This window comes from Paramormyrops kingsleyae, chromosome 3 (assembly GCF_048594095.1).
Source record: "Paramormyrops kingsleyae isolate MSU_618 chromosome 3, PKINGS_0.4, whole genome shotgun sequence".
Classification (NCBI taxonomy): Eukaryota; Metazoa; Chordata; class Actinopteri; order Osteoglossiformes; family Mormyridae; genus Paramormyrops; species Paramormyrops kingsleyae.
In genome coordinates this window covers 10,748,312-10,762,514 of record NC_132799.1, presented here as the reverse complement: position 1 = coordinate 10,762,514, position 14,203 = coordinate 10,748,312, and the positions used below count along the sequence as shown (strand labels likewise).

The window sequence follows — 14,203 nt, the reverse complement described above, 5'->3', positions numbered from 1 at the left end:
AGAGACAACAGAGTTGCCTATTTTATCACAGGGAAATTGATATATGCTAACTGTAATGGAATATGTGACTTGTTATGTCAAATTGTTTCCTTTTAAATATCAGCATGCTACCTTTGTAGTTCAATACATCTTCGAGGACTGTATCTGACAACATGGCATTCCATAACATATTCACAGCAACCAGGGTAGACAGTCCATGTCAGATCTCATAGAACGACTATACAATGTTTGACATTAACTTCTCCCTACCATTTTCAGTTGGATGCCATGGTTGAGTGTCCAAATTCAATGCTGAATGACCAGCTAGCCAAATATATATATCGGTCAGTATTGGTAGAGACTGGAAAGTATCTGCTACAGGTTGAGCCAGCATGCAACTCCAGTGTCCATTCTAGCAGAGTGTTCAGCCCTTACTTCATTGTGCATGTCATTGTACATGTCTGTGGACATTCTGATGAATTCCGGTCCATTAAGACCCCTGCCATCCCATGTACCATAACAGCATATGCTAATGACCTTACCTCCTTTATACTTTTGCTGGAGCAACCCAACACTATGCTATGTCATTCAATGTGACTACTATGACACTAAAGAAAATGAACAAAGACTTTGTTCATTTTCCAGAAATAGTATCATTACCAGAAATAGTATGAAGACGAGAAAGTGTATGCGTTTCATAAGGTGGGAGATCTGGTTCTTCTTGATGATCCTGCTTAACAGATGAATTTGGTGCCAAGATGGAAGAGCCCATTTAAGAGGATGGATAAAGATGGAGCACATGGGCTGATGAATGAAACTGCAGATCTAAAGAATGACTTAGAAGTAAGTTGTTCACCATACCTGACTGAAAGTGTATAGAGGTCTTTGGAATCGGCCGCCTATAAACTCCTGTATAGCTCTGCAGCCTGTGATCAGAAACAGCCCCAGCATCAGATTGACAGGTGCTGTCTCAGCTTTGTCAGGAACCCTGCCTTATCATCCACCATCATCGGGTCCATTGCCCCCAGCAAACAGGCAAGAATCAACTGATGTTTCACGCTGTGTCTCCAGACATCTTAGTGGAGAGGACTGTTTTCTCCAACTTGATCCAGAACCACGTGCTGTGTTCAGGTTCGTGGGGGGGAGGTAGGCGATCATCCCACTTTGAGAGCATCCCTACACCAAGGGTCATTGTAACATGCATTGTTTACTGACTGACGTTGAGGTTTCACCATTCCTTGGTTGTTTGTCTGACTGATTCTTTTTCACGTATTATGTTACATACTCTACTTTCTGCCTATTTGTAGAGCGTTGAGTATTTATGTTCATTACTGTGTATACTTGACGTTTGCACAATTCATTCCACGTGTAATAAACTGCCACTCAGTCATTTTCCTAAGCTTAAATTAATTGTTATAAAACAAGGACACATCTTTATGAAAGGAGGGATGACTGCAACATTGGTTCTCTTTAAGTGAAACACATTTATTTTAAAATGTGGAGCGAGTGGGTGCCTACTTTATGCCTTTATGTTTTCTAGGACAGAATCCAGGTTTGCTGTGATTTAGCAGCACATAAGCAGTCATTAAACATGAATGGCCTCTAGATTAAGGGAAACATTCATTATTTTTTTGTAAATTTGATTATAAAAAAGATGCTGGTGCTGTGTAGGTCTAGGTCTGGAATTTTTATATACATTTTTCTGGCATATCGTTACATGTGAATGTATTACTTCGCAAATATACAGTATATATATACACAATATTTATGGTTTATTAAATGTGTGTGTACATTTACTAAAACAAAATTTCCTGATGGACAAAGATTACAAATAAAGCACGAGTTAATAATCTGATACCTCAAAATGTGTTTACTTGTTATGTTCATGTTCAATATCATTATGTTCTCATATTGCTGGGGAACAGGACCACATTGTTCTAATATTCCACTACTTAATAAAACAGCAAACCATTTGCTTATAGCTCTATGCTTCAGTTTTAATCAGCAATACATTATATATAATACACACAATAAAACTGTATGAATGAAAAATGAAGTTTTTTTTAAGATCATTTGAGAAAACCTGAATAAATTAAAATGAGAAATGCTATTCACGGTATAAGATTTGATTCGAAGTGCGATGTAGGAAAACCTAGATAGTTAGCAATCATAGGAAAAGAGTAAAATTAAGATTTCATGAATTTTATTGTGTCCACAAAGACAATTGAGAGAAGGCAAGGAACACGGAAGGCATTTCTGCACAATGTGCTCTTCTGGGCACTAATAATAATTATGCAAACATGCAATAATACATGCAGTCTCAGACGGAACAGCTGGATTTCTGATTCCTCCAAACAGCTGCAAAGTTCCAGGGAAACCAGCTATCATGATGTACCTCGGTATGCCACGAAAAGAACAACAGCTATAAAGCCAGAAGCCCAGTACTGTCAGATGACCTCTAAGGAATGTGGCATACCCTACCAAGTGCCAGGCGCTGATTAACATGCTTGTACACAGTCCTTAAACAACAGATTAATCAATATAATCAGGAAACACACTCATATGAATAATAAAGTATGCAAATATACCTTCTCTCTCCTCTATACTCTAATTATTCTACAAATTTCTAGCACCTCAGGCTAGAAATTTAAGGCACACAGGTAAAATCCTCCCAATGTAATTTGGGGTAAAGTTGGCATATTGGAAGAATGTCAAGCGAAATGTTACAACCAAGAAAAACAGAGAGTGAACAAAGGCCACTGCATTCCAGCATACGCTACAAGATCCATTAATTATTACAAACAGCATAGTGAACTTTGTTACGGTGCAATCATAGGACTTAAAAGAGCAATAATTCAGCACACTCTCTCTATTCATCATCCAGAATACACAATGCCAGCAGAATGCAGAGTAACAGCAACAGATATACACAAAATTGGAACTTGTATATGCCAGCAATATTCATTAGATGTAGAGTCGAACGTTTGATCAATGTACTCTCACTTATGGTCAAAATGATCTGCTTTTAGCCTGACCCAGATCATTCAATGTCATATGTTATAACGTTGTAGTGGGAATGAGTCCATAGAGCAAAGAGACGTGTTTTAAAAGAAACACTTCAAATGAATTAAAACACAATGGAGAAATTAAATACATATATATTTTTCCATCCGTTTTCAGTAATTAACCATGTATGGTTACTGCAACCTGTACTACAACCTTATGCAGGGCCCTAATGGAATGAAGTTCCTCTGTGGACTGCGGGAAGAAAGTCTGAATACAGACGCTCCTCTACTTATGACGTCCAAATTGCGTTCATTGGGCTCCCGTTTCCTGTCCGCAACATCAATTTTTTTTTCTGTGCGCCAATCCCGCCTAGTATGACTTCTGGCCGCTACTCCCGCCGCGTAGCAGCGTAGCGTGCAAACTCCCAGCATCCTGGTTCTAATTAGTCCTAGCCTATACCCTTAAAATGATGTTGAATAACGACTTACGAACATTTCAAGTTACGAATGGCCATTCGGAACGTATCTCATTCGTAAGTAGAGGAGCGTCTGTATTATTAAATTACCAAAACTTAGGGAGAATACAAAAATCTATGCAGTGTTATATATATATTTCAGGCGTGCATGGCTGGGAGCAGGGCTGCCTGCACAGCCACTATTCCAATTGTATTTTTGTACTAATTTGGAAGGAAGTTGAACTAATGTCACCCAGCATATGACATGTCATGGCTTTGCAGCCATTCTGTTTTCACTCGGCTAAACCAATGTGTGTGTATGTATATATAAACACTCAGAGACTCTTCATCTATCAAAGTGCTGTCAGTCTAATTGTGTTTTTTCTTGGAAGCAGTCCATCGATCCCTCTTCCATAACTGCTTATCAATGAGCAGACATGTGTCATGAGCCTAGACCCTATCCCAAGAAGCACATAGTATGAGTCGAGGTATGAGAACACTTAATGGGAAGCCAGTTCATTCCAGTGGAGGAATAAACCCACCAAAAACATGCATGAATGGTAAATTAATATAATTCCTATATTGCTATACAAAATTGGGGTTCCATAATAGTTATTTAAAAATTCTAAGAGTGTATTTGTTTATTCTTGTTAGAAATCGTTCCAGATCAGTAAACAGAAATCTGATTGTGTCCTATTTTTGCTGCCTTTGGGCTTCACTGTTTACTGCTCATTATTGAGTGTGTGCCAAGACACATTCCGTCGCAGCTGTCAAACGACATTCCAAACCCTTCGCTACGGAGGTGAGCCGAGTGGAGGACTCCAGACACCATTTAGCTTAGGATACCTAATACGACACAATTCAGGTTTGCAAATGAGTACTATAAGAGTAAAACAAACAAAAAAAAAAAGCAAGAACAGCCAAACTCATCAGGTACGAAGGTAACCGGTAAAGGTGGCCTTTAATTTTTTTTTTTTAGCGAAAGTAACGTTCAATTCATCATTCAGATGCACTCAGGTTACTGGGTAAATCTGAACACCAACTTAGCATAAGCACAGGGGCAAAAACATCCATGTAAACTGCACATTTTCAAATCTAATTAAATGCACAAAACCTAGCATGTGAACTATGAAAGTATTTAACATAATTTCTCATAAAAGAACAGCCATTATAAAGATTAAAATTAATAATGGAACACAATCACTTACACAATAAAATACTAGGTCTGTATCTTATTCTGAATGTCAGTGAGTAGTGTATTTCTGCAAAATAATTACATCTAAATCAACAAGGCACTGCCTATGTTCTGTGGTCAAAGCAAGGACACAGGCAGAGTCTTAACCTTGTGTATTACTAAAGGTAAACCACTATCTTATATTGAAGATAAAATATACTTGACATTGGTCTTCAGATATATAGAGTAATAATTCAAAGATTTATTGCCATATACAAAAAAGAAAAGCGCTATGTAGGTACTAGCATCTTAACCAGTACAGCATGCATATTGCATATACATTGCTTTCCCAACGCACACGCATTATTGCACAATAAAATCAGTGTCCCTGCCAAATGCCTTGTTTGTGAAGCACATGCTTGAAATATAAATAAGAGCATGGAATAATCGTTGATGTGAACAGTAAAGCCTAGCTGTGCTGATGCACCATTTCTGGAGCTCACATTGCTCACGGTTAAGCAGGTAATTCCTGTATTACACATGGAATTGGTGAAAAGTTGGTATAAAACAACGACAATTGCTAATGGATGTGAGAGGAGTTTAACAGCTCTGATAATGTGTCCTTAGAAAGACCCACAGCGCGTGCATGCAGGTGTCAGCGTGGGGGGAAAAAAGAGGAACCTGTATACCTTTTTCTTTTGATCCCGCGATTGTTTCCTGCTTTTCCTCTTCTTCTCCTTCTCATCCTCAGCAGCATTGATATCTATATCCCTATTCTTCTTTAGCTGGGAAGCTGCATGAGCCATTATGAAATGCTAGCAAGATCCTTCTGAAGGTAAGTGACTAACACGGAATGAAAAAGGAAAGGATCCCTCCAAAGGTTACGGCGGGAGCAAGGAGAAAAGCTTGCGCGTTCTGTGTCACCCACTGCACACTAGCTCGGAAGAAGATGCTGTGGGTTAGCATCACCAATATGGGAGCCATCAGTTTGTAGGGAGACCACGTTAGATTCTTGCTGGATTTCTTCCTATTGCTCCATTGCTCCACCCTGAACCTGAACCAATCCTCACGATGCAACGTGACTGTGGATGCAAAAAGAAAGGCAGCCAGAGCAAAAAGGCAGTATCGTGGCCACGAGCTGGAAGTACCCATGTGAGGGAATAAGCGGGGGGGAGGGGGTCGTTTGATAATGATGCTACACGGATTAGTGTACACTGGATGGGGATGTGTTTGAATGAAATTGATTGATTTTTGTATAATATAAGCAGGACATTTTCCCCTGTTCTTGTTATTTAAAAAATTGAGGGAAAAAATATATTAATGCACCTCTGTAAAACCTACAAAAATGGTGCAGCTCGACAAACTACACCGATAAACCAATAAAAGGAACCAATTTTAGAAACAGTTACCTCATTCACTCATACTATGCTCGAATCGCTAATCCGACACATGTGGTCAAGTCGGAGACCACAGAGATTTTAATTTATTATGGCCTTTTATTAAATCAAAATGCCAATGTGGCATTGTTTTTTTTCTCCAAAAAATAATACCCATTACCTTTTTAATGTATTATAGCAGAATGTGAAACAATAAACCTTTTTCGAATGTTTTTGCATCAGAAAATTGATTTGTTTAATACTAGGTTTTTGGTTTTGTTATATTTCAGTGTTGATACGTGCTAGAGTGGCCAATTTTCTTCTGAATAATTCAGCTCACTTCAATTTAGTTTATTTTTGTGGCCTCAGATGGTTTCACACAGACACACACACACACACACACACACACATAAATAAAGCATCTTTTTTACACTGCGATAGCAGTCAATGTCAAGGGTGGAGCCAGGACCAACAATCATGATTTGCTCATATCATATTTAAGTTGATTTAAATGTTGTTGCTAGGCAAAGGCCAATGACATTTAGGGGGTGTTTCAAGGAGCAGACAAAGGTGCCAACACCAGATGGCTTTTGCATGAACGCAGATGCACAGATAGCACAATGCCAAAAATGTGCCTTTAAATCAAAATCAGGTTTTCAGTTAAATGAATGCACAGTAAAGAAAATATTTGGTATCCCAGTAAGTACATTCCTTGGAAAATGAAATTATTGTGCAAAAATAGTTCACTATTGCATGACGAAAAATTGAAAACTAACTTAAAAATTGAAATTACAATGGGCTTTTAAGAGATCTCTTGAATAATCTTGAATACTTGATTCTTAAAATGTCACCTGCAGATAAAACTTTATCAAATGGGAGTATTCTTAATTCTCATGTTTCCAGTATTTTTGAAGAGGTTCTATGGGACACATCTAGTAATGCATTCCAAAGTAACAGCTGAAATCTCCACATCACACCTGAAATTTGTAATGTGGTGCCTTTGCACATTCTTATTACTAAGGCAGAACAGAGAGAGAGTTGTTAGAAAAACAACTGAAATAAAACCATGGGCAAGTGAGTTCTATTTATTAGCTAGCTTAATGTTTTACATACACAAATAATGATACAAATTCTCTTTATTCTATGGTCACCTGACTTTGTACTCATAACTCTTATTAGCTATTTTTACAATCACTGTACTTGGTAAGATTAGCTGTAATTAAAAGCACACTTATTAGATATTTATTGGTTCATAAAAGCCAAAAAATGTTTTTCTATTAATGCAGGTGTTAATTGCATGCTTTGCTTGTTATGTTATTAATAAGATTTGATAAATATGCAACATAACATTACTCATGGGAGTGGGACACCTGGTAATCAATGGAAGTATGTCAGCCAATATGTAAGGTGTGAGTTTGGTAGGAACTAATCAGGACTAAACCCCCTACTCCCCTAAACATACATGGAACTCCCACAATATTGTTAAACTAACACTAAGCTAAGTTAGCTTGTATCATTTTAGCTGTGCTCTGTCTTGTATTAAGCAATAGGGGTCAGGGCACATGTAACTAAAAGCACACAATTAACACTGGTGCTTTGTTACATAATATAACATGGCCAGTTTTACTAATTGAAGTTTTGAAGTCTACCAACTCAGTAAATGATAAATGTAAAATCAATGTTGTCTAGCCAATTTGGACAATTGAAGAAATTAAGCTTGCAGATACACCTGTAGGGAGTAATGTAGAATAAAAATAAAACACGCGTCCCCTGCATGTCAGACAACATTTTTTGATTAACCAGCCCAGTTGGCTAATTTCAGTAGTAGCTGAAATTCTTAAGTGGCGCTTTGCTGATGGGCTCTATTGAGTGAAATGACGGCATGTTTGTGACCTGGGACTGCAAGTTTGTATTCATCATGTGGAGGTTCATAAAGAGCTTTGGTGGCTTTCTGCAGGTGCGTTTGGAACACCCTTGTAACAAAGCTCTGACAATTTATATTTCATTTTTATTGCTATAACTTCTGAGTCTTAACATACTGATGTGAAATTTTAATAGAAATATTTGTTACATATATTTGCTCTATAAAATACTAGATATTTTATATTAGAATGAGCAAAAATATACTGGATATAGATGTATATGAAGCTTTAGTGCCCCAGTCTGTCTGACCTTCAGATTGTCTTTTTTCTGTACATCGGGGGAACTGAAATAGCTCAATGTGCACAGCTGAGGTCATTTCTATAGAGGGAAAGAAGCATTATGGAAGGCTAACGACTGTCAAACATAAAGATCTTAAAGTCATCTTTAAATATTCCACTTTAACTATGATCTAGATGAGCAATGGATGTTTAACAGTTCATTCAGTCATTAAAATCATGACATTGAAAAAGTAACCATAGTAAGCTCCTAAGTTGAAGAATATAGTCAACATTATACGTTTGATTAACCAATCTTGGCTCATGCTCGAAAACGTAGTTACACAAAGTAACTACAATGATACTGGGAATAAGCAACATCTGTTTGAAATATTGTGTGTTCGGGATATTCACATTTCTTATGCGCTATACAGCTGGATTTTATGCCACTGCTCTTTAAATTCTGTCAGTGACATTCAAAGAATTGCTAGGTTTGATGAACAATCTTAACGGCACAGCCAAGGTTCCACAGTTGAATTTTGTCGAGGTAAAGTTACACAGTGGGTATTGCCAGTGATAATGTTACTTTCCAAAATTAGCTGATAAAACATATTTATGCTGATGGGGGCTACGGTATAAAGCCCCCTGTGTATATTGCAGCCCATTGCCACTTAACCAAATGACTTCAGAAGGAAAGAGGGACATTAACAGTACTGTTGAGACTGGTTCAGTATACAGTGGCACTGCACTCTGCACTGCTTCTGTCCAGCTAAAGCATACATTTTCATTAGAAGAGGATGTCCTTGGTAATACTGTAAGTATGAGGGATGATCCATACCAAAATCAGAAGCATGTATAACATAGTGTTTATTTTTTACCATTGGGGGTTTACATTTTTTTATAAAAGACCTGCCATTGTATTCATATGTTTCATTTATCTATTTTTTGTACCCAGTTTTCTATTCATGGTCACAGGGTGTCCAGAGACTATGGGTGCAGGCAGGGAACAATCTAGGAGAGGGTGCTAACCAATCACAGGGCTCACGTCATTCACACCTAAACACAATTCCATAGCTTCAATCAAACTCAACATGTTCTTGGTGGAAAACCAGAGAACAGCATACAATAACATGGGGAGAAGAGGCAAACCCCACACTCATAGCCCTATAGGGCTATGAGTGTATATACTGAAATTAGCCAACTGGGCTGGGTCATCAAAAAATGTTGTCCGAGAAATCTCTGTATGTGAGGGACAAGGCCATCCATCCATCCATCCATCATCTGCCGCTTGTCCGGGGTTCGGCCTAAAACCAAAATTAGATAGCTGTGATCTCCAGGTTCTCAGGTGGCACTGCATTAAAAACAGACAGTATTCTATACTGGAAATCATTGCATGAGCTCAGGAACACATCCGAAACCCATTGTCAGTGAACACAGTTCATTGCTGCATGCTGCATCATGTAGGATGAAACTCTACCATGCCAAGAGGAAACCATATCTATACATGGTGCAGAAAGGCTGCTGACTTCTGCGGGCTGGAGCCATAGGCATCGTTAGGCTATAGCCCCAAGTATTTTAAGCCTAGCCTGGAGTATTTTAAGCCTAGCCTGGAGTATTTTAAGCCTAGCTCCGAGTATTTTACCCCCAATGCAAATCTTTTTTTTTTTCAAAAAAAAAGAAAAAAGTTAAGCCACAGTTAAACTTGAGTTAACCCCTGATCTTTTCAATACCTAGAAACTCCCCTGGCCTGAGCTGATTTAAGATGGACTGAGGCGAAATGGAAAACTGTCCTGTGGTCTGACAAATCAGAATTTCAAATTCTTTTTGGAAATAATGTACGTTGTGCCCTCCGGGCTAAAGATGAGAGGTACCATCCAGCGTGTTATCAGCGGAGAGTTCAAAAGCCGGCATCCGTGATGGTATGGGGGGGGTGCATTAGTGCCCATGGCTTGGATAGCCTGCACCAATGGGAAGGCAGCATTTGCTGAATACAGGTTTTGGAGCAACAAGTGCTGCCATCAGGACAATGTCATTTTCAGAGAAGGCCTTGTATATTTCAGCAAGACAATGGCAAACTGCCTTCTGTGCATATTACATCAGCATAGCTCGGTAATAGAATAGTCCAGATGCTAGACTCTCTTGCCGGCAGGCCAGACCTTTCACCCATTGTAAACATTCAGCACATCAATAAATGAAAAATACAACAAAGGATACCCAAAACTTGAGCAGCCAAGATCCTATATCAGGCAAGAATGGGACATCATTTCACTTTCAAAACACCAGCATCTTGTTTCCTCAGTTCCCAAACATTTACAGAATGTTGTTAGAGGAAGAGCTGATGCGACACAGTGGTAAACATGCCCCTGTCCCAACTTTTCTGAAACGTGATGCTGGCATCAAATTCAAATTGAGCCTTAATTTGTCATAAAACAAAGTTTCTCAGTTTCAACATTTGACATGCTGTCTTTATTCTGTTTCCAGTGAAATATGTCTTTATATGATTTGTAAACCATTCTATTTTTATTTACATTTTACACAACCTCCCAATATTTTTGGAAACGGGGTTTGTACTACTTATCTTTGGTTGGGTCATTGGGCCTGGAACCTTTCTCTGGCAAAACAGGCCACAAGGCAGAGGTACGCTGGTGTCTCTGGACGGGACACCAACCCATCACAGGGCACCCCTGCACAATCACGCACGCTACATACAATTTAGAGACAGCAATTAGCCAAATTGCATGACTTAGGACTGTAGCAAGACATTAGACTGTCTGGAGGAATCAGGGACACTACAAATACACAGAGCACAAGGCAGGATTTGAATCCCTAACTAGTACGCTTTTCTACTTCAAAGTTATGCTGTTGTAGGTTAATTTTATTTTGGTTAATGTACCCATACTATAAGCACAAATTCACTCAAACATCCATTATCTAGGGGATTATATATATGCATTAAATGTCTGTCTTCGTGAAGATGCATGGCTCTTTAAAACAAACTTCAGCATCACTGAGGGAAAGAATCAATTGCACTGTTAAAGAATATATTTCAGAAAATGAAATTCTGATTCAATATCCTATCATTTCTTTAGAAGATGAGTATTTCAACTAAATTTAATAGATAACTTGTTGTATCATTATAAATACAACATTTATAGGTGTATTAAAAGCTATGTCGTTATTGGATCACCTTGACTTCTGAGAAGAGCCGCAATTCATCATGGAAACACGAAAAACTTTTTTTTTTCCAGAGAGATGGTGAGATTACATTCAACCTGTGCTATGCCTAACTAGGTCATTATGAGAAAAGATTCCTCAAAAATAGAAACAGAAGGTGGTAGTTTTTATTGGTGTTACATGAAATTAGCCACAGAATGAATTGTGGTGCTAGTTTTGCCATTAACTTGCAGAATCAGTAAATGACCTAAGTGGGAAAACAACAGCAATATGTTTTTTCACGATATCAATGCATCTACAGCCATCTCTTAAAAAACATAACCGAAATTAACACAGCTTAGTAAGAAGGTATAAACGAAACCAAAAAAAAACCTTTCAATTTGTGAATTTTTTGGCAAAAAGCAACTGTAATCCTGAGGCGATAATGTGAAAACAGCGAAAAAATAAAATGTGTGATGCACTGTTATTTTGTGTGATTGAGGTGTTCAGTAGAAAACTATGTATTTCCACAGAAAAATGGTCAAAAAAACAAATATGCGCACCGGAAGAAGAGGAAAATGATCAAATGTACAAATTTATGGACTCTCAGATCACAAATGCGTGACATCACACACGAACACTAGAGGGCACTGTGGTGCTAAAAACTAGTCACCTTATGTAATACGTACATGAAAAAATAAAGTATTACATGATATAATTGTGCGACCCACGTAACACCAACGTGTACATACAAACTTTTTCATGGATCTTAGGACATGTATTTGTACTTGGGCTCAGTATTTGCATACAGGCACTTGTCACTGATGTACTGTATCTTCAAATAAAGCATATTTTTTCATACATTAAATGCCTAATTTCTTCAAAATAACTAATTTCCCTGTACTGTCAATTTGACAAACATCCATCCATCTTCCAACTCCTTATCCCAGGAAACATGGGGCGAAAGGCTGAGGAACACCTTAGATGGGATGTTCATATTGGTTTGTGTAATAAGCATTCCATAGATTTTTCAAATTTGTATTTGGTTTTCTTGCAATAACAATTTTTGTACGGTGTTTGTGGCAGCCGGTTTTTCAGACGACATCATACGATACACAGAAATGGTCTGATTTCTAATTCCAACACATTACTGCACATATACTGTATGTCAGCGACTCTATAGTTGCCACAAGGTTTGGTGGAATGAAGCAGGTTGGGGTGCCTGGTTGATGAGAAATAGGCTAATAGGCAAGGTCACATATCGCCATGGGCTATTGGCTGTGAGGGTCACATGGATGAACAACTTCAGTAGTCTGTGTTATTATACAAATGACTGGTTAACTAGAGGCAGACTCTAAGAAGGAAAAAAAAAAAACAGAAGAAGGAAATCTAGACTATCACCCTGAATTATACCTACAATGTAAAATTAATATGTATTTTTCACATTAATTTTAAAAAAGTAATATTAAAACATTTCTATGTGCAGAACAGATGCCAGTCCATCATAGGGCATACAAACACTCTCACACGCTAAGGCCAATTTAAGGATGATAATTAGCCTAACGATTTTTTGATTGCAGGATAACTGAGTACCTGGGGGGAGCCAGTGCAGATATAGAGAAAATATTAAAACTCAGCATATGCAGAGCTGGTGGTGGAGTTGGACCCTGATAGCATGAGACTGTAGGGCTGCCCACTGAACTATCAGGCCTAGATTACAAGAAATCCACCTGAAATTAGACTCCATCTGTCTTGGGCGGTGATGAGCCTGAAGGTTACCCCAGGAATCAGAGAGCACCAGGCAGGGGAACAACCTGGATGGAAAATAAGTGCCTTAAAGTCAAGGGTGTAAATTCAGGTATGGATGGTAGGGACTCGTCCCTATACCAATACTGTGGTAGCACCATGTGTTTAGGGGGCTGATTTTCTCCCTACCGATGCTAAACCAAACCTACTCCCTTGGTCACACTCCCTCCATGACAAATATTACACGCATTTTATACTTCAACCATATTTAATATAAATTTTTACAGAAGGATACCAGGAAAACTGCACAGCCCAAAGGGAATATGTGAAATTTACATAAAATGTGCTGGGAATGTGTGAGGTAACAGTGAAGGCAATTAGCAACAATACCACTTAGGAACTGATATCTCCACGGTGTTAAAAGTGAAAGTTCCCACTAATTCCACGTATGTGCTATCCATGATATAATTAACCTTTGCAGGTTTCTGCTATTCCCACTATTGCTATTCTTTTTTGTCAGTTATATATTTTTCTAGGAAAAGATAATTATGAGCTTTCTTCTTCCCAAGTTAGGGCGACAAGGTGCCTCTGCTTTCAAACGTTAATGAATTAGTGATGTCTTATGTTACTGCTTTTGAAAAAAGTATTTGGTCATTGTCATTGGTCATTTCTCTTAGAAATATCAGGAAGAACGGCGTTTCGATCTACAGACTATTATAGTAATTTCTTGGGATAGTAAGTGCTTTATTTTTGTTTCTCTATAATCAGAATCCCTGACTAGTAACCAAGGATGCTTTTATCTAAGTAGAATTTTTAACCAAGGAGGGTTTTAATTCCACCAATTTTCACAGACTTTAATTCTTGCCTCTTTTTTTTCCTGTATCCTCCTGAGACCCAAGGAAAAAAGTGTCCTTCAATTGTAGGTTATTTGTCTTTGGAGGAAATAAGACATCTTACAATTTAGATTTTTTCAAATTTATTCTTATTTTAATTTCACAGCATGTCCTCTTTAGTGTACAACAGGAATAAATACGTTTCCCAACATCAGTGAAAAAATAAATGCAAAAATACAATGTCCACTACAATGGACATAAATGAATAGGTCGGCTCTCAGGAGGATACGCCATTCTATTGCTGTTTACTTATTTATTTTCAGCTGACCTGTCTGGCAGTTCCT

General features: G+C 38.1%; 1 protein-coding gene across 10 annotated transcripts in view; it reads right to left on the bottom strand.

The window, feature by feature from the left end:
- LOC111858225 (ankyrin-3-like) overlaps positions 1–5,700 on the bottom strand; it is an 81,611-nt gene extending 75,911 nt beyond the window's left edge. For all 10 annotated transcript variants that reach the window (XM_023839799.2, XM_023839819.2, XM_023839810.2 and 7 more), the window contains exon 1: positions 5,303–5,700. In XM_023839799.2, the coding sequence (XP_023695567.2) occupies positions 5,303–5,419 (117 nt within the window). In that variant the 5' untranslated portion in view covers positions 5,420–5,700. The remainder of the gene's footprint in view (positions 1–5,302) is intronic.
- Between the last annotated feature and the right edge of the window lie 8,503 nt (positions 5,701–14,203).